This window comes from Prinia subflava, chromosome 8, assembly GCF_021018805.1.
Source record: "Prinia subflava isolate CZ2003 ecotype Zambia chromosome 8, Cam_Psub_1.2, whole genome shotgun sequence".
NCBI lineage: Eukaryota > Metazoa > Chordata > Aves > Passeriformes > Cisticolidae > Prinia > Prinia subflava.
The window spans coordinates 31,329,721-31,349,938 of record NC_086254.1 but is presented as its reverse complement, the minus strand read 5'-3'; the positions used below and the strand labels follow the sequence as shown (position 1 = coordinate 31,349,938).

Here is a 20,218-nt window from a genome sequence, read left to right as displayed (position 1 = left end):
CTGAAACACCGACACGTCTGACCCGAACCCCGTTCAGATCTCCAGGGGCTCTGTGTGACAGTCAGTGTGACACAGCAGGCATGGCCTGGCACAGCTCGGCCCGGCCCGGCACGGCGCGACAGAACGCGACAGAACCCGGCACAGCCTCAGCCCCCGGGCGCTTTCCCGCCATTGCCCCTTTAAGGCGCCCTGGCCAATCAGCGCAGCCCACATCCCCGCCAGGGGCCGCCCCCGAGGCCCGCCGGGAGGCCCGTACCACTCCCGCTACCCGGGGGAGTCACTTCTCCCAGTGGCCTGGCGACGCAGCCACCACCCGACTCCCATTCCCTGCCTCGCCCGCCCCGCTGGCTTCAATCTCTTTCACAGTTTATCGGTTGTCGTAGCGGGTAGCAGTGGAGCTGAGGGCTCTCGCATAATACTCTGTCCCTCTCACTCCCCCCATGACATGATGGCGCGTGCCAGGGCGGGGCGGGGCGTGGGGCGGAAGCGGCGCCGTGGCGCGGGAGGGGGCGGCATCATGGCGGCGCCGGGTGAGGCGAGGGCGACGGGCCGGGGTCGGGTTCGGTATCGCGGGGCTGGGAGGACGCGGGGTAACGCGTTTATCTCTCCGCAGGCCCAAGGCTGCGTCTGGAGGCGGCGCTCAGCTTCCTGCTTCTCCTCGCCTGTGCCCAGGCCCTTGTCCCCAGCCATCGTCTCTCTGCCCGCGACCTGGCGCGGCTGCGGGCGGTGCTGGAGCGGCCCTTCACCGACGTGCGGACCGCCTATTACTCCATCGTGGGGCTCAGCAGCCTCGGCGTGCGGGTGGCGGACGAGAAGGTGAGCGGGGGAGGGCCCGGCTGTCGCTGCCCGGGGGCGCTTTGCTGTCAGAGGGGCTGCTGCATAGCAGTGAAAGACCAATTATTAATATGAGTTTATAGAGAGAGCTCTGCTTGGACAGCGCCGTCTGGCAAATGTAAAATGTAAGTGCGTTCTATCCTTTGGAAGTACAGGTGTATCACTGGTGACTGGCGACTCTCATGTGTTATTTGGATAAATTGCACCTTTGTCCGGGCAGTAACCGGCCCTGGCTCGTTTACACTCAGTGCCTGTCAGTGGTGGCCTCAGGGCTCGCTCCTGCACGGCCCGCTGTGATGTTACTGTGGGTATCAATTTGTTTAACTGCCTTGTGAGTAAGTTCCCTGCCTGTGGCACATTTGGTGCACTGTACTGTTAAACAGAGTTCACGTTATTTCATTTCAAGTACTGAATTCAGGCGGTGCTATCTTTATGTATAATTAATTATGTCATTTTAAGGCCGTTGGTATCAACATAATTCTTACTGTGCTGTGTCTCTAAGCATTTCCAGTTTAAATATTGCAGGTTGTGCTTGTAACAGCCTCCTCACATAGGCACACCTGCTCACGTGCATGTGGATGTTTACCTGTGCTTGTGAACTGTAAATAGAAATTTATTCTTTCTGCACAGATTCATCCAGTGCAGTGGTTCTAAACCCTTTGGTCTTGGTTTCTCTTTGAGTCCTGCACATCAGCTGTTAACTGTGAGGCTCCTCAAGATGGGCTTCATCCCAGTGCACCCCTTGCTGTGGCCAGTCACTGGTCATCTGTGGGCTGCACTGGGAATTGCTGCTTTCCTTTGTGTTTTATTAGTTCCTAGTTCTGGCAGTGATAGCACAGCCTTTGCTTCTGCAGGGAAACAACAAATATTTATATGTTTGTTTGTTTTTTACTTATTTCTCAAGGTTTGTGGTGAGACTTTTTTCTGCACAGTGCATCTCTTCACAGGGTGAGGCTATTTAAAAGGTAGAGGTAATAAAAATAAAAGCTAGGTGTAACACTTGAACATCTGTTGTGGAATGATCCACCCTTAAGATGTTTGTGTCTACTGATAAACTCTCCTTGAGGCTGAACAGCCCCAGCTCCCTCAGCCTTCGCTCCTGAGAGGTGCCCCAGTCCCTCATCATCTTCACAGCCCCCCAGTGTGTCCTTGTCTGTCTGGAACTGGGGAGCCCAGTACTGAACACAGCGCTCCAGATATGCCTCAGCAGGGCTGAGCAGAGGGCAGGATCATGGCCCTGACCTGCTGGCAGTGTTCTTCCCAGTGCACCCCAGGAAACCACTGGTCTGCTTGGCCCCCAGGACAGTGCTGGCTCACGGACAGCTTGTTGTCCACCAGGACCTCAAGCCCATCTCCTGGAAGGCTGTCCCATTGGTAAAGCATGATTTCCCCTTGCTGAATCTGTGTTGGCTACTCCTCATCACCTGCTTTTCCTCCACATGTTTTGAGATGAGAGCCAGGATGAGCTGTTCTAACACCATTCCAGGCTGGAGGTGAGGCAGACTGGCCTGTGGTTCCTGCTGTCCTCTTCCTTGCCCTTTGTGAAGATTGAAGTGACACTGGCTTTCCTCCAGTCCTCAGGCACCTCTTATTTTCCATGAGCTTCCCAAGATGATGGAGAATGCTTAGCAATAAGATTTGCCAGCTCCCAGAGCACTTGTGGCTGCATCCCCTTGGGGCCCATGGATTTGAGGGTGTCAGGTTTGGTTAAGTGATCTCTAACCTGATCCTCTTCAGCCAAGAGAAAGTCTAGGAATATTCTAGATAATGCACTCCTGTCCTGCTTGTAAAGGCCTGTGCTCCACATACTCAAATGTGCTTTATGTACGAGCAGTTAAATCCTTAGTTATTATCTGGTTAAAATGCATCCCAGTGATCCATCTATCCAGCTGTCAGTTAATACAAGTTAACAGGCAGTCCCATTGCTTGCCTTTATGCTGTACCTGCTTGCCCCACTTTTCTCTCTGCACTCTTTGAACTTCTGTATTTGTATCCATTAATGATGGTGTGATATACAGCTGGAAAGAAAGGTCACCTACAGAATTTCTATTCATCTGCTCTCTATCCTGGAAGATTTTCCCTACTAAATACACCTGTTAGACTTTAATTTTGATAGTCTCTATAATTATACTCAATTTAGGTTTGCATTATGGTTGCAGTAGAGCTTATGTGAAAATTCCTTATGTCTTTTCAGAGGGACCACCCTTGTTTCTGTGCAGCCCTTGGCAGAGTAAGATCTGAGGAGTATGAAAATGCACAGTGTTCATGGAATTAGAGTATCATTTAAATCTCCTCTCAGTGGTTAATGTTAAATTCTGTCTCTCCACAGGCTGCATGCAAGTTCATCAAGTCTCACGTGGACTCCAGCAGTGTTGAATCCCTCTTTTATGCTGCCCAGTCCATCCAGGTCCTGTCAGGCTGTGAGGTGAGTGTGGAGCCTTGAGTTCTGCAGGCAGATATTACCAGGGAAATACTTGCCTTGATATTTTTCTTGGGTTTGTTTTATGCATAACTTTTACTTTCTTTTGGTGGATTGTTCTCTGTTGTGCCTTAGGTAAATAAATGTTTGAGCGTGCTTTACGCAAGGCAAAGTATAAATATATAACACAAGTATTTGGTCCAGGGTAATTCTGAGGGGATGGTTTCTAATTAAACACTGGTGACTAAGAAAAAAAAGCAGCACATTTTGTGAGCATTCTTAGGACTGTGTCAATTAGAAACTCTTTGTGTGGATGAGAGACTGTTTGGGTGGTGGAACACTGCTGGATACAGTGGATGTCCAAGACCTCTTTATTACACAATGAGGTGATACCACATGAAAAGCAGTAGCAGGTTAGCAGGATAAATCTGAATGGATTATCCTGACTAATTGATGGTTGACAGCAAAACTTAAGGATTGAATTGATTAAACTAAACAGCAATGAATGATAAATGGATTTTCCCCAGAAGCTTATAGTAGTTCACCAGTCAGGTGTTGCTCCAGGAAGGAATCAGTGGTGATATGAAGGCAAATTTTTTTTAAGTGTGGATCACTGTGTTCCCTGTGCTCTTCCTCAGGTCACCATTTCAAATGAGACCAGGGAGCTGCTGCTGGCAGCTGTCAGTGAGGATTCCTCAGTCACCCAGATCTTCCACGCCGTTGGTGCCCTGAGTGGCTTTGGCCTTCCTTTGGCATCCCAGGAAGCCCTGAGTGCTCTCACTGCTCGTCTCAGCAAGGAGGAGAGCGTGCTGGCGTAAGTCTCAGACAGGAGGGATTCACATGTGTATCCTCCAGGCAACTGGGATTTGAATTAAAGAGTATTTTAATGCTTAATATTTGTAATACAGATGCAGCAGAGTACATGTTTTCATTTAGTGTATTTTTCCAGTTCATTATTGTTCCTCGGGACAAGGAAATATATATTTGGGGGCTATTTTTGTATGATTTTGTAAATGAACTTACATATTCAGTTTAGCTCAAGGATAATGGTCAGTAAAGGGATGGTATCCCAAAAAAAAGCCTCCATTTAAAAGGATTGACAACAGAATTTATACTTTATACCCAACCATGATTCTGTGTGATTTGTGGTTGCAGCAGTTGCTCTTTCTCAGCCCTGTTTGTGGTTTGGGGTGGCCTGCACTGTGAGCAGGAAAAGATGTGCCAGTAAGCTGAAGGGATCTTGGCATTTATCACCAAAAAAATTTGTTTCACTGTGACATAAGAGAACAGAGTGTGCCATAAAGGCTGGGGGAGAAAGGGAAACTTTAAAACTTGCTTTGTTGACTAAAAAAGTGGATTCTTGGAAGCCTCAGTAGCAAGTCTGAGATCTGTGCTCTGCAGGGATCAGTTTGTTCTCTGCTCTGCCTTTGAGTCTATGAGTTTCTTGCAGCGCTGATGCAGCTGAAGTGACATTCTGTAATGAATGCAGAGTTCACACTAAATCAATGAATCAGATTCATTCTCTTGAGTGAACTAAAGGCAGGAGCAGCTGTTTTACACTTCATTCAGAATAGAAAATGCAGTTGCTTTGATTTAAATGATGTTTGGGTTTTAAGGAAGGAATAATCTTGCACTTTTTGGTTTTGTTTGTTCTTGTTTAAGAACTATCCAGGCTTTGGAGACGGCGTCTTACCTGTCCCAGCAGGCAGATCTAAGTAGCATTGTTGAGGAGATTGAGGTAGGAACACACTGTGCTCTCTAATTATTCAGAAATTTGCTAGATTGCTTTAGAGCTAAGAGATGTATTAATGTGGAAAAAAAAAAAAATGAAAAAACAGCCTGGCTAATTGTCAGCCTGCATGATGTGGCATGGCTTTCAAGCAGATAATTCCTTGGACTTTTATCTGTTTCACAGTGGACTGAATCATAGAAAATCCTGACATTTACATATAATTAAATCCACTAAAGGCTGGAGGATTTTTTTCTTCCTGTTTCTAAATAGCTATTACAAAATATATCATTGATCCCATACAGATAATTCTTGATTACAGGCCTAACAGCAGAGTTAACTTCTGTGGATCCACTAGAATGCAATTTAAATTTTGCTAACTCTTTCTGTCAGGATCTTGTTGCTCGCTTGGATGACCTGGGTGGAGTTTACCTGCAGTTTGAAGAAGGAATTGAGACTACTGCCCTGTTTGTTGCTGCTGCCTATAAGCTGTCAGACCATGTGGGGACAGAGCCAGCAATAAAGGAGGTCTGTACCTGCTCTTTCCTTCCTTGCACACTCCAGCTCCCAAAAAAGATCTGCTCAGCCCCTGTGGTGCCAGAGCCTGGTGTTACTGGGTAGAATTTCTACTGGAAAAAGTATTGAGCACACTCAGTGAAAAGGGACATTGTGGAGGGAATGCTAGGAAACAGAATCTAAGAGGAAATTCCAACTTAAAGATCAAAGGCTCGATTTGTTGGGGTTTTTTTAAAGTGTACAGAAGGAAATTGCAAGTGAAGGTTAGTTTTTCTTTGTTTATTGAGACAAGGTGTTGAAAAAAACTCCTTGTTTCAGAGTTTGTTCTGGTATTTGTCACTTGTAACACTTTCCATCATTTCAAGGTGTTTTGCAAATGTCATTTATCTGTGAAGAAATGCAGGCAACCCAGTTTGGGGTGCCCAAAAGGGAGACAACATTACCATGTGCCTGCAGGAATCCAGCTGAAAAAACTTGTTGTCTAAGATGAAAGACTGCTGGAAATTTCTTTTGATCTTGGTTAAGCTAGAAATCATTACTGCAAGCTATCCACTTGGTATTTTTTTTCCACAAGTTAATGGAGTTAGATGTACTTTGGAGTACAGCATGAGCCAAAGTGGCAGGGTTAAGGCTGAAGCCAGTGTAAGACATCTGAGTTCAGTCCTGGCTCTTTTCCACTCTGCTGCCAAACAGACTAATGCAAAGTGATTTTGATGTCATTTTTGAGGTGGTCATTCTGCCAGATACAATTCAATCTGCCAGTGTCCAAATGATGCTTAAAAAATAACCAATTAAGGGAAATTGTTTAGTTTTTTTTCAGAATTGTGCTGTCAGAAGTGCTGCTGTTTGGGCTCAAGGCTTTATCTCTGGTGAATGGTTAGAGTGCCCTTGGAATGCCACAAAACTGTCTTTAAAAAATAACGTGTAGTATTTGAAAAAATAACTCCCTGGTTTTTTCCCCCACAATTTCAATGAGTGTCAGTTGCTGATGAGGTTCTGGAGCAGCGCCATGTCCTCCACAGACATGAAGAACACTGCAGGATTTACACTATGCAGAAGTTTTGTAGCATTTGTCTGGATGCTTTCTCCAGTTGTGATGCTGTTTGCTGTTCACTGGTACAAGCAGGAGAGTGAAAATCTGAGATGCAGTGGCTTTCATTTAGAAGTGTTCTTTGTAGGTCACTGAGTTGTATCCCTATTGCTTTATTTGGGAGTGTCTTTGGTTGTTCCCATTCTCATTAGAATTTAGCCCCAAATCCTTGGTTTGGATCAAAGTACAGGTAGCAAATCCCTCTGTTTTCCAGACTAGCAGGGGGTGATGGAAGAAGCTGAATAATAATGGGTAATGAATAATCTGCAGAGTGGTGCAAATGCCCTAACCCTACTGAGTCAGCCTGCAAAACCAGCTGGGGGATGCTGTCCCACTCCTACTTTGCAGAGAACAAATTAGCTTTGGCACATCCCAAAGCCAGAGCTGGCTCTGTGCTCCTGGTGGTACTGCTTTAAAGCTAATCCTCTTAGCCTGAGGACACTGCTGAGCCTGAGGGGATAAGCCTGCATGGGTCTAGACTGGCTCCTTCCAGAGCCATTGGGATGCTTTGCTCCGTGGCCTTCCTGGCCTGGCAGGTAGCCAGGACATCAAGCCAGGTCCTGCTCCAGTGTATGAAGACAATTGTGCAGCTCTTGCAGCCAAATTGTCTTTTTGCAGCCACATGCAGTCTGGGTAGTTGAGCTGATGACATCTTTTTACTCCAAAACACATCATCTGCAGAGGTGGATCCGTATTGTGCTTTTCCAAGTTCTTGAGACAGTTCCAGCCATTGTGGTTGGAACCTTCCAGCCAAGAATAAGAATGCACACAAAATTCCAAAGGTAGATAATTTTGGGTTGCCTCGTAATTTGAACTGTTTTTAAGGCAAATGGAAAATTAAACAGTCTTTTATGAACGATGTTTTCATTAATAACATAATACTGAGCCAGTTTGCAGTGTTGTGGTGAGCTGGTGGTGCTTACATGTGGTTGGCTTTTCCTCTTTCAGGATCAAGTTATCCAGCTGGTGAATGCCATCTTCAGCAAGAAAAACTTTGAGACTCTCTCAGAGGCCTTCAGCGTTGCCCGTGCTGCAGGTGCCCTGTCCCAGAACCGCTTCCACTTGCCCGTCATCGTTGTCCCTGACGGGGCTGCGGCTGTGTCTCATCACCAGCCCGTGCTCAGGGTAAGGCCTCAGCCCCAGATCTTGCCTCAGCCCGTGGTATTGTAGCTCTGGGCTGGCTGGAAGTGTAAGCTGATGTCTTTCACTTTTGGCTCTGTGACTCAGGCTCCAGCAGATCTGGGATTTTGGTGTTTTTGTGAAGGGGTTCTTAGGAGCCTCAGCTGACCAGGCACTGCCTCAAGAAAGCGTGGTGTGGAAGTCAGCTCTTCACCTTCCTTGTTGTGTTAGAAAGAAAAAGGGAATCTGGGAGCAGAGGGGAGCTCTGGGTGTGTGACACAGAGGGGTACCGAGTTTTCTGTGTTCCTGCATTCCTTCTGGGACGAGTCTCACAGAAATGCTGGTTTTTCTCTCACAGCTGCAAGTGACCAATGTTATGTCCCAGCTCCTGACTCAAGTTTCTGTAAAGCTTGACCAAGCCAAGTCTGTGTCTAGCAAAGCCACTGTCCTTCAACAGCTACCATTTACTCTCTCTGGGTAAGAAAATAAGATTATTTTTAGAGAAAGGCAAACAGGTGTTATTTAAGCAATGTTGGACTTGCTTTTCCATAAGTGTTTTCCCACCAGAGAAATGTTTCTGTGACAGAAAACTCAAAATGCTGTGGTTGTGTTTTGCTAGTGTAGAGTGACTGATCACATTTAGTGGTGATGGTGAATTTCTGTTGTTTTATCTTTTGACTGGGAGTGGGTAATTCCAATGTTCTTTTGACTTTGGTCAGCTTTGAAGAATTCTTTTGCTGCTGCACCTAACAATGTTAGTTTTGTGTTGTGTTTGTTTACCTATTTAATGTAGTATATTTGGAGGCTTCTTAACACCTTGGGGTTTTTCTTTACAGAGATTTCTTTGAGCTGAACTTCATGAATGTGAAACCTGCTAGTGGATATTATGATTTCTCTATCAGTGTAGATGGAGATAAGCGATTTATTGCTAACAAAGTGGAGGTGGGTGTGCTCTTTGATGTATTTTCATTCTGTGCCTATTCACTGAAACAGCTTTTTATTTATCCTTGTGAAGGATGTTGCCAGTTGTATGGAATTTTTATCACATGCTTTTCTGTAATACATTGGATTTTGACTCAGGATTATGGCCAGTAACCAGATTAAATACATGATCAAAAGGCATTTGTGTAAATTTCAAACCTGTCTTATCACTTAGATGCTGATCTGACAGCATATGAACAAAGGATAACAGTGGAGGTGTTTATATGGCAGCCCTAAGCCGATATGCAGAAATGATCACCAAGTGTGAGTTCTCCAGAGCATTCCAGAGTTGAGCCCGTAAATCTCAAGGCTTGGCTATCAGTTGTCTGAGGATTGCCTGATTTGTGGAAGCTGAGCATTTGTTGTTGTCTGTCTGTATAAGCTCTAGAGCCCTAAAAGAGAGTCAAGGGGGTCTTTTGGCATTTCCAAACTATGTATATGGTGAAGATTTGAGAAGCAGTGGCCAAAGCAGATGAAGTTTTCTTTTCATGCATACACAGCCCGTTTTTGGTGGCAAAAGCTGTTAGACCACATCTTTCTGAAGAGCAGTTTTATATAAACATTTGGAGTTTTCCTTTCCTCAAGTTTGTTACAGTGAGAGGAATGTGACTTCTGTCTGTTCGTGTAGTCACCTCAGTGTCAACAGCTGAAAATGCTCTTCTCCAAAGAGCTCCATTCCCAGGGTTAGTTTTTGCCCTCAATCGCCTATTTAAGGAAACAATTAGCATTTCAAGTCTTCCAACCTATTTAGCTTCGAGTGGAGGAAGACACAACTGCTGACCTTTACTCTGTGTATCAAATTGGCTCTGTCAGTGGAGCAGTAATGGCACTCGGGGGTGTCAGAAGGGGCTGGATTGTCCTGCTTAAGCTGGGGCTGGCACAGGGAGGCACCGGCAGGAATGAATTAGCACAGGCAGCTTTGTGGGAACGGCTGCTAATAAGACACATTGTTACGGGGGAGGACTGCTGGGGAGCTGCTTTTTCCTTACTGTTATTAGCATTAATTGTCCTTAATGCACCATCATTTTGACAGTAATGAGCTAAACCAGTGGGTTATTACTCAGGCAGAGACTACATTTCCTGGCATTAAAATAGTTGAGAGATGTTTGTGTACTGTGCAGTTGGAGGGGCTGTGTCCAGCAGCTCTGAGTTGCCTCCACACAACATTTTTAAAATTAATATTTCATTAGTCTGTCTCTTTTTGCTCCCATCTTGGAACAAATTAAGGCTTTGCTAAAGTTAGCCCGAATCATCTGCATGTTAATGGATAAATTTTTGGGGGTAGTCTCTCTCTTAAATTACACTTTTTGTTGTAAAGGAATTGCCAAGATGATTTTGTTTGAAGTCTGTCCCGAATAGTTTAGTTAATGTTTTTATATATTTTTCCTACAGGTTCTCTGTGAATCATTTTTCAGTGTGGGGCTGGTTCACATGAGCAAACCTGTAATAACAAATTGTTGTATAAGATGAAAAATATCTTGGCAATGAAACTTCAATTCTCTAGGGGAGCATTTGTAAGCTGTGAGAACAAATGTGCTAATTAAAAACTACAGACTGCAGTGACTGCTTATGTTTGAGAGAAGAATTGAAATCAGTCAAACCCACTGGGCTCAGTGCCTGAATGGGCTGTGGTTTGGGGCTGGGGAAAGGGCAGGAAATCATTTCTCTGCTTGGGGTTTATACTGCACTTAGCACAGAGGAGTGTGATAAATGGCAGGGCCTTATTGGCTGCCCAGCACTAAGGGATAAATGCTGTGGCTCTGAAGGAAAGCTTGCTGGACAAAGTGCAGGTCTGCAGGAATGCTTTGGCATTTGCCTGCTGGTAATAAAATCAACAGAAACCTGTTGGGCTTTAGGAGCCAACAGAGGTAGAACTGTTGCTGTCTGGAGACCTCTTGTCTCAAATTGCTGTTCAGAAAGTAGAAGGACATATGCACAGGCAGTGTGAAGTTGTATCATATGTGATGTAATCCTTAATAGCTAGTTCTGCTAGTTCAAAAGGAAAACTAGTTGGATCTGGATAGTTGGACTGCTTCATTAAAAACAGCTCTCACAAGGACAGCTGATTCCAGCATGCCTGAGAAGTTGGTGTCTGCAGAGCTGGCTGCTTGTGCAGGGGATGGCTCAGGGTCAGTGACTGGTGCAGGAGCCTTACCAGAAGGTAAATTGCTGTAGATCCTTCTGTGCAGGTTAGGCTCTGACTTGGGCTTAGTTGTAAGACCCTCTTTGGGGAAGAGAGACAGAAGAGCTAAAACATCTGCAGTAAATTTGACTGTAATTAGTGTATGTAGAGTGCTCTGAAGAATTTTCTCTTGTGTTTTGTTGCAGCTGAAAGTAAAAGTTTCCACAGAGGTGGGGATTACTAATGTAGATCTTTCCACCGTGGATAAAGATCAGAGCATTGCACCAAAAACAACCAGGTAAAACAGCGTGGGGTGTGTGATCCTGGAAGGGCAGCCTGACTTCTAGACTAGAGCCTTGGTTTCTCTGAGCACCAGGTCTCCTCTTGGAAGATCACCTCAGCTCTGTGTGGTTTTTTTTCCTCCTAGGGTAGCTTACCCAGCCAAAGCCAAGGGCTCATTCACTGCTGACAGCCATCAGAACTTTGCTTTATCCTTCCAGCTGATAGATGTGAACAGTGGAGCTGAACTCATCCCTCACCAGGTTAGGACAATTTTTGTCATTGCTGTGTTACCAAAATGTTCCATCATGAAGCATCTGAGGTGACAGGTGCTCTTGGAAAGATTTGATAGGTTTTGAGAAGCCTTATGTTACTGACATGTACTGTGAAGATCACTGATCTCACTAGATGTGAGATTCTCTTCATTTGTTTTGTCTGTCTGTTAAATGAAGCCTCTCCTGGCTCTGGTATTGTGTTGTATTTAACTCCACAGATTGAATTAGACTCCACAGATTACAGCCTGCCCTGTAAAAGCACACTTCTGAATTTTTTTAATGTAGATTGCTGGCTGCAAAGTCCTTGAATGTCACAATCTTCCTTGCAGACTTTTGTTCGACTTCACAACCAAAAGACTGGCCAGGAGGTGGTGTTTGTTGCAGAACCAGACAGCAAGAATGTGTACAAATTTGAACTGGATACCTCTGAAAGAAAGACTGAATTTGACTCTGCCTCTGGGACCTACACTCTTTACCTGATCATTGGAGACGCCACTCTGGAAAATCCAATCCTTTGGAATGTGGTACGTAGCTGGAAGTGGGGTGATGTGGTTTTGTCATTACTGACAGTCTAACAGGAGGGCATGGTACAGGCTTGGAAGCAAAAAACTCAAATATTTTGTTCTTTTCAGTGAACCAGAATCCTTTTGGTCATTTATGGGCTCTGAGGTTTGCTGTTCCTTGCAAGTTTTAAGTAAACTTTACATCAAAGCAAGACAGAAATTAACATTAATTTCCTTATGTGGTGGTGCAGAAACTTCAGAAGTTTGAGTTTGATTGCAATTTCACAGAAAGCTTTAACCTCTCTGTTCTTTGCTGGAAATAAGTCCAGTTCTTAATGATGGGTGAATGACATTACTGCCTCTTTGTAGGAGAGTTTGCTTCTTAAAAAATCTGGTCTTTTTCTCAGTTTCCTTTACAAATTATGTAAATCACAGATTGTCAAATAAGGAAATAGAGCACAGTAATGGAATAGGTTTTATACATTTATATCTAAATGCATGAAGCTGCATGATTTCATTTCAGGCTGATGTTGTGATCACATTCCCAGAAGAGGATGCACCATCCACAGTCCAGTCCAAGAACCTCTTTGTTCCTAAACCTGAAATCCAGGTACAGTCAAGGTTATATGTGGAGATGAGGGCTTAGTGTTATGTGTTCTCATCATAATTTATTTGTAAGTAATATAATTAAAGGAAGACCAGAGTTGCTGCTTAATGGAAAGAAATTTGTTGGAGTTCTCTGGTGTATGAATAAAAAAGCTGTGAGAGAGCAAGTGGTATCAGTGAAAAGACTCAAACATGAAGATTTGGCCAGGTAAGCACCACAGAAAGTCTCTGTTTCATGCCAGCCATCTGGGCTGATGTAAAGCCAACAAGTGCTTCTGTGAGTGCAAGGAAAAGATGAGTGTGCAAGAAATCAAATGTGCAGAGACCTGAATAGTCACTGCTTTAGAGAGTCAGTCTTTCTCTAAAAAGAGTGGCGCTCATCCACTCCATCCTGGGGAACAGCACCAGGGCTGCAACTGGTCATCTGGGGAGCAGAGGAGCTGCTCTGTTGGAACACTCCTTCTCATGAGTTGGTTTTTTTGTTTGCTTGCAGCACCTCTTCAGGGAGCCTGAGAAGAGGCCTCCCACAGTGGTCTCAAACACTTTCACAGCTCTGGTTCTCTCCCCGCTGCTTTTGCTGCTCATCTTGGTGAGTGAACTGGGTCACACAAGAAGAACAGTTTTTCCCATCCAGTCTAGAGTCACTTTTAGGAGGTTGTGGACAGCTCAGCTTCTTGCTAAAACTCTTGGTTGATCATGACTGGCACAGCAGTGCTGGAGTCACAGCTAGCAGATGTCAGTGCAGAGCATTGGTCTGGTTTGGTTTTTTGAGGTTGTAGTCAAAGCAGAATAACACTGCTGCCAAATTGAACTACATGGGTGAGTTTCTTCAGTGTGCTTCAGCTGGGGATGGTGAATAACAGTGGGCAGATCAAGTTCTAATAACACTAGACTTCCACAGGAAAAAGGCAGTTATTCTGCCTCACATGTAATAAATCCATCACAAAATCTATGTTACTTAATCCTATCAGACTGAATTCCCATTTATGGGTATATGAGTGTCTGTAGTTGAAACATCCACTGCTACTCACTGTATCATCAGGTCAGTGCTTTGAACTCAATGCAATAAAAAAATCTCACTGAAACAAGTTAAATTATTCCTTATTTGGAAGATGAAACTGATTCCAACAATAATTTCCCATTAGGCAGTTTCAGTGAAAGCTGGCATTCAGGCAGTCATGTCCTCTGGTCAATGGAGTTCACAATATAAAAGTTGATGACATTTTAATGAAAAAATTGTTAATTGTTAATTGCCTTATTGTTGCTGCTCCTCTTTTCCACCCTTCATGCCTTCACCTTTTGTAGTCAAAACCTAAAAGTGTTACTATGAGCAAACATCTTGTATCTGTAGCTGTTCTTCATATAAGTCCAAAATAAGAGCATTCCTTTTTTTTTTGTTATAATGGAAGTTAATTCAACTGGGTAGAAATAGCAATGTCTATTTCTTTTTCACTATTCAAATTTGGAGCAGTCCTCTCTCATCAGCTCAAGATATTTGAGGAACTGCATTAAAGCAGTCAGAAGTAGCAGGAGAAACTTCCACTAAAGGAGCTCAACTATGCTGCCTTTAGCAAAATTACTACTGTCTCCTCTTGCAGTAGTAGAGAACACGCTGGATTCACTGAAGATCTTAAACAAGCTTGAAAGATGTTGAAACTTAAAATAAAAGCTTGTGTTTACAAGGCTGTTTACCTGCAATTTTGTTTCTTTTCCTTTTTAGTGGATCAAGATAGGTGCCAACATCTCCAACTTCACCTTTGCTCCCAGCACCATTGTTTTTCACTTGGGACATGCTGGTAAGTGTCAGAGGCTTTCTGCTGTGTTTGACCTCCTTACCTGGGAGTTACAGATGAGAGCCTGTGTTTAATGGGCTTGTGGTCTATTAACTCTAATGACATAACAGCATAACATTTGTTCTCTTGTTTCCATCTGCCTTCCTGCTTTTCATGATTGTTAATATGGTGATAAACCTATTTTGGCCATCAGCTTACAACAGCTGTTATTATCTGGGCCCCTCTCTCATTCCATTTATCTGTACTTAATAGAAGTTCTTATTTCCAGAGGTCACACTTTCTTTATTGCATGTTTATCCTCTGAGAGTGGGGAGGTTCTGTGGGGATTGAGACCTGCAGGACTCTCAGCAGTGAAAGGCTACATCCTTTCTTTAAAGCTCTTCCCATAAAAGCACTTGAGGTTCTTTGGCTGAACCATTTTTTTTCATCAATTTTATTGTGTCCTGCTTACACAGATATTTACTGTGTTGCTAGAATTTCAAAAACATAGTAGGTTAGGAAAGCATTGAATCTATTCATTTCCAAATGTCACTAGGTTTCTCAGTCCAAGTCAGTTTCCTTGGAAGCTTTATAAAGCTGTAAGCCCTTACAGATGTGTGAGGTTAATAGCCCCTATTGAAATCCAGAGTATCCTCCTCTTTTTAATAGCCCTTAATGTCTATAATATGTCCATAATTCTGCCACAGGAGGGTTGGTTGCAAGCTGTCAGTGTCACATTTTCTTTCCAGAGTGGGGACCCAGATGTCTTCATTCCCTGGTGATAATGTGTGGTCTTTAGAGCTGCCATTCAGAGCCTCAGGGGTGAGATAGGAACCAAATGCTTGGGCCTGGCAGTACAGTTGTTCTGAGGATGACAAATGATTGGTCTTTGAAACGCAATTTCATCTATGAGCTCTTTTATTTTTTTTTTCCAGCGATGTTGGGACTCATGTATGTCTACTGGACTCAGCTCAACATGTTCCAGACTCTGAAGTACTTGGCCATTTTGGGTGGCATCACATTCCTGGCAGGCAACAGGATGCTGGCTCAGAAAGCTGTGAAGCGGTAAGGGGGGGACAGAGCTTTAACACCAGTGGGGAGCTTTAAAATCAGAGTGCTGCTGTGTGTCAGTGGCCACTGCTCTGGGCTCTTGGGCCTTGTGTGTGGGGCTGGGCTGCTTAGCCCCACTCCCTGCCTCTTGAGCTGAGCAGGGCAGGGAGGGGCTGTCCCCAGGGTGCAGCTCCTGCAGGGAGAATTGGCAATGTGGCATGTGCTAAAAGAAGCTCTTAGATTAGGAAAGCCACTGTAAATGTAGGAGAGGCCCAACCATTTGGGAGCACTCCTTGTGATTAAGGTTTTAAGAGGAGGAAAGTAAGGTGGGAGTAAATTACTGCTGTGTTCTCTAGCTAAGGGGAGTTTGTAGAGAAAAGGGAAGCAGCTGCTTATCAGCTGTGCAGCAATAGACAAGAGGCAACAAACACTAGCAAGCCCAGGGAAAATTCTGCTAGATATTAGGGATACAGCATTCCTTTCTGTACTGGCATTGGCTTCATTCTGCACACTTGTTTCTTCTGCCACACAGTGTCTCCTGACTGCCCTGGTGTGGGCAGCCAGCAGTTTGCTGACCCAGGCTGCCAGTGCAGTGCCTTGGTTAGAGGCCACACCATTCCCTCTCCTTCTCTTCTGCCACACACAGTTTCCATGTGAGACTTAAGCTTTTGTACTAATGTAGCATTAGACTTTGAAGATGATTCTGTTGACTTGCTTTGCCATCACACCTGTGCTTTTCTTACTTTCCCCTTTTTGAGCCACTGGCTATCTACCTGCATAGATATCCCTGGGGTCTCACCTTTTTGATTACACTGTTAAAACCAGGATAACAGCTGTAAAAAAACCCATAAGAATATCATTTTCAGAAGGGTTGCATTGATTTGTTTTCTTTAAAACATCTCAACATTTATGGCTGTCTCAAGGAGGATGATTAATGTAATTAACTGTTTTCATACTGTCCTCCCAGCTTTCTCAGCCTTGCTCTCAGATATCCAGCCCTCTCCACTGTGCCATTTTATTGTGTTAGCATAACTTTCTAGGGGAATTTTGTTGCCCCTGGGGCTGTTATGTCATTTAATTGTTTCCTTTTTCATTGAAAGAGTACTGAGGCAATGTTATTGAGTGGAGATTGCCTAGGATACAGATTTGGGGGAAAATAATACAATGAAGCAAATTTCTGAGTGTCTTGGCTCAACCAGGGCTTCTGTTAGCACATAAATGCAGGTGGTTGGTTCCTGCTTCAAACCACTGCAGGGGGTGTCCGTGTGCTTTGTCACTGTAAATGACACAAAGCTGCAACTACAATGGCAAATTTGAAAGTAAAACTTCTCTCTGAGGCTAAAGTTAAACCCTTTGTACGTGACTTTAAAGTTCAAAAAGACATCTTCTTGTGAAGGCACTGCCTGCGTGTCTCAGATGCTGAAGTGCAGTGACAATTAACCAGATTGCACTTTGAGGGGAGCTGCGGAGGCCAGCAGCAGGCGTGGGAAGGAGAGGGAAAGGGTCTGCCTGTATAAACCATCTTGTTACAGAAGTTACCAGAAGGCCTGGTTTTGCTTTTTGCATTTCTGTCACTGGGTCTGGTTCCTGGAGCAGGGCTGCTTTCTTCTTTCCTGTCTTCTCTGAACCTTTCTCCCTCTCTCCTTTTGGCAGGATCGCTGCAGAGCAGAGCAGTAGGTTGGCAAAGTATAGAACGCTGCGGTAAAAGGGGGTTTGCTAGTGACCAGCTCTTCAGGAAGTAAGGGCCTTTTTGGATTTTGCCTTTCCCTGGGCATGCTTCCTGTTCCATTTCACCTCATCACTCACTCCTTTGACAAAAAATATGTGAGCTGAAGTTGCTTCCCCCAGCATTGCTTATTGGGCTTTAAATCAGTCCTTGCGTGCCCTGGCTGCAGCTGGGTTGGCATATTAGCAGTACATGTTCTCTGAGACTAAATTGCATTTGTGTGATTTCCTTAATTGTCTGAAGTCTGTCTGGTGATATGTGCACATGTAAATATGCTGTTGTGGGCATCAAGCAGCTCGCAGGTGATGAAATAATATTATTGCTCCTGTAAATAAATTATTAGTAATGTTGGCTGGAGGAGACCTTCATGAAAGTGGCTGATACTGGGGCTGTTCCCATCCTGCTGCTGGTGCTCCCTATCCCCACCTGCAGCATTCTGGCTGTTCAGCTGCCAGGCACTCTGCCTGCTGAATTACATCCTCGTTTGAGGTGGTGAGAGCTCCATGCAGCACAGCCAGCTCAGCACCACCTCTGTCAGCCAAGAACATGACCCAGTCCTGGGTCACCCTCCTGTTACACTGAGCTGGTCATGATGGCTCAGGCAGCAGCTCCCAGCCCCCTCCATTCCATACAGTTGTGTGCTGGGCCTCCATTGCCATTTGCCAGGAGAAAGCCCTTTGTTTCCTTTCATTCCAAGAGGTAAGGTCCCAGTTTGCTCTGTGCACAGTGGTGTAGGAGGCAGGACTGCCCAGTTTTCTGTTGTGTGCATGGGGGCTTCATTGCTCTTTCAGAGCACTGGTTTGTTGTGGGGAAGAGGGAGAGTTTCTGAGATGGATCCTGTACAATGTGTGCTGCACAGGTACACGTGAGCATCTGCTTCCTCTCACATCCACAGCCAGTGCTCTCAGCATGGGGAGTTGAATGGAGCCCAGGTTTTGTGGTGCAAATCAAAACTGGCACTGGGAGGTTGTGCCACACGAATGGTGTGCACTGTGGTGAGAGCTCCTGTGTGCAGATCAGGGTTGTGCAGGATGGTTGCATGGAAAATTTGGCATCACGTCCCTCAGAAAAACACCCTTTTGCTGTCTTTTCTCTGTGTGGAGTGTTTTGAGGTACTTGAGCACAGAACAAGCTACAGCAAGTCACTGTAGAGGAACTGGAGGTGGCTGTCACTTGTCCTTTTAGATGACTGCTGTGTTTGCTGTTCAGGCTCCTGTATGCTTCTCTTTAACATCACTTTGGGCCAGTGGTTTGCAGCTTTTTAGTGCCCTGTTCCAAGTGCCTCATGAGTGTGTTCTCCACAGCCTGCATGTTTCCTGTTTCTCAGCCTGGTATCTTAACTCCTTCCTTCCTTATGGGCTGTAAGTAATCCTAGAGGATCATGGAATCACAGACTGGTTTGGGTTGGAAGGGATCTTAAGGTCCTCTAGTTCCAATCCCATTGCCATAGGCTGGGACACCTAGACCAGGTTGCTTAGGGCCACATCCAACCTGGTCTTTAACAAATTCCAGAAATGGGGCATCAACAGCTTCTCTGTGCAACCTGCGCCAGTGCCTCACCACATTCTGAATTAAAAATTTCTTCCTAACATCTAACCTAAACCTGCCCTCTTAGAGTTTAAAACTACTGCCTCATCTGCCTGTATAAAACATCCCTCTCACTCCTCATAAACCCCCTTCAAGTCCTGTGTGGCCACAGGGAGGCCTCCCTGGGGCCTTCTCCAGGCTGAGCATCCCCAACTCCCTCAGAGCAGAGCTGCTCCAGCTCTCAGACCATGTCCGTGGCCCTAAGAGCTTGCAAATAACTTGGTATCCACAAACCCTAAGTTAGATTTTGCTGCCATGTGCAGTCACAAGCATTTTTCCTCATTGCTGAGTTTCCTGATGCCCCAGCTGTGTCAGGACTGTCATGCTATGTGTGCCTGTGTCTGGCATCATGGAAGGCAAAAGGACCCCAAAAGTTGGGTTTGCTGTGCTAACCCTGCTTGATCTTCTTGGGGAGATGAAGATCTTTGTGTTAACATGGACCAATTCCCAGCAGATGGATCAGCCCTGTTAAAAGGAGAAGTTAAGGTACTTGCAAGCTTTACCTTTAGCCTGGATTTTTTTTTATTCAGTTCTGTAATTTAATAGGTACATTCATCCCTTTTTTACCAGAAATGAATCTTCATTTTCTCTGACCATTTCCATGCTCCTTGAATTCCATCCCCCATTCCAGAGCAGTACTGATTTTATCATTCAAATCAGCTGCTTGGGGGAAGTTTGTCCAACGAGCTTCTTTTGTGAGAGAATGAGGGGTCTGGGGACACTTGTACTGTACCAGCAAGTGCTTTGTTGCCTGGAAGAGTTAATATTTTTTTGATTTTTCTTTCCAGGACACAGTAGTACCAGAAGAATGGGACAAATGTGGAAAAACAAAGCAAATGCCTTCAAAACAGAAGCAAATAAATAACTGAAAGGCCAGAAGAAGCAAGGCAGAAGATAATTCTTTTTTATATATTAAGTCAAAAGGGTGCCAGTTCAACTTTTTTTAAAATCCTTATTTTCATCATTGTGTTCATGCTACTGGAGTGCTTTTCATATGAATCTGGAAAATCTTTTCTTCCCTGGATCCTCCCCCCCTTCTCCCAGGACAGTTGAATTTCCTTTCAAGGAAAAGGAAGAAGAAAATACAAATCTGCTTTTCCCCAGATGCCCTTTCCTCATCCTAAAGATTTGTGAATAAAGAGGAAAGAATGGTCCTAAGTGCTGTGTTTTGGCTGTCTCAGAGGCGGTGATTGGAAGCTGGGTTCACATGAGAATGAAGAGAGCTTTTTCTGGTGGGTAATTTTGTGTGTGAGTCATTATTGAGTGTGAAGCTTCCTGTTCTTTCATGTCCTTTCCCTGGGGGCCGTGTTTATTGGGGGCACTTCCCTCCTGCCTGTCCCTTGGGGGAGGCTGTGGCTCCTTTCTCCACTAAGGCTCGTCTCTCCCACTGCAGGCTGTGCCCAGCTGGGTCAGGCCCTTGTGGGGAGCCTGTGGTGCTGGTGTGCCTGGCTGTGTCTGACCCAGCAGCTTTGGGGTCCTGTGGGGACTTTCTCCAGCCTCTGGCAGGGACCTTCTCACTCTAGATAAGAGTTTGATGGAGGTTGTTGTCTTTGGTCTTCTGTGAAACCAAAGGTCAGGCTCCTGCTTGCCTTGTGGCCGTGTTTGAGTTA

General features: G+C 44.9%; 1 protein-coding gene across 2 annotated transcripts; it reads left to right on the top strand.

Annotated features, from left to right (window-relative positions):
- The first annotated feature begins 409 nt into the window (after nt 1-409).
- On the top strand, nt 410-19,766 carry RPN2 (ribophorin II). Of its 2 annotated transcripts, XM_063404630.1 has the most exons (18): nt 410-530; nt 614-816; nt 3,164-3,259; nt 3,892-4,067; nt 4,916-4,991; nt 5,376-5,510; nt 7,537-7,713; nt 8,066-8,184; nt 8,544-8,649; nt 11,017-11,108; nt 11,238-11,352; nt 11,694-11,888; nt 12,391-12,477; nt 12,967-13,062; nt 14,194-14,269; nt 15,181-15,310; nt 16,949-17,033; nt 19,397-19,766. In XM_063404630.1, exons 1-17 carry the CDS (start codon nt 446-448, stop codon nt 16,998-17,000), a joined length of 2,016 nt encoding a protein of 671 aa, XP_063260700.1. In that variant the 5' UTR covers nt 410-445; the 3' UTR covers nt 17,001-17,033; nt 19,397-19,766. The 2 variants fall into 2 exon arrangements, with proteins under 2 accessions (XP_063260700.1, XP_063260701.1); XM_063404631.1 differs by lacking the exon at nt 16,949-17,033.
- The last annotated feature ends 452 nt before the right edge of the window (nt 19,767-20,218 follow it).

What these genes read in the sequence shown, in the direction of transcription:
- RPN2 (XM_063404630.1), top strand. Translation starts at nt 446, where the DNA reads ATGATGGCGCGTGCCAGGGCGGGGCGGGGCGTGGGGCGGAAGCGGCGC. An exon ending in TGCTTTTGCTGCTCATCTTG is followed by an intron (nt 13,063 to 14,193) that starts GTGAGTGAACTG and finishes TTTCCTTTTTAG; the next exon opens with TGGATCAAGATAGGTGCCAA. An exon ending in GCTCAGAAAGCTGTGAAGCG is followed by an intron (nt 15,311 to 16,948) that starts GTAAGGGGGGGA and finishes TCCTTTTGGCAG; the next exon opens with GATCGCTGCAGAGCAGAGCA.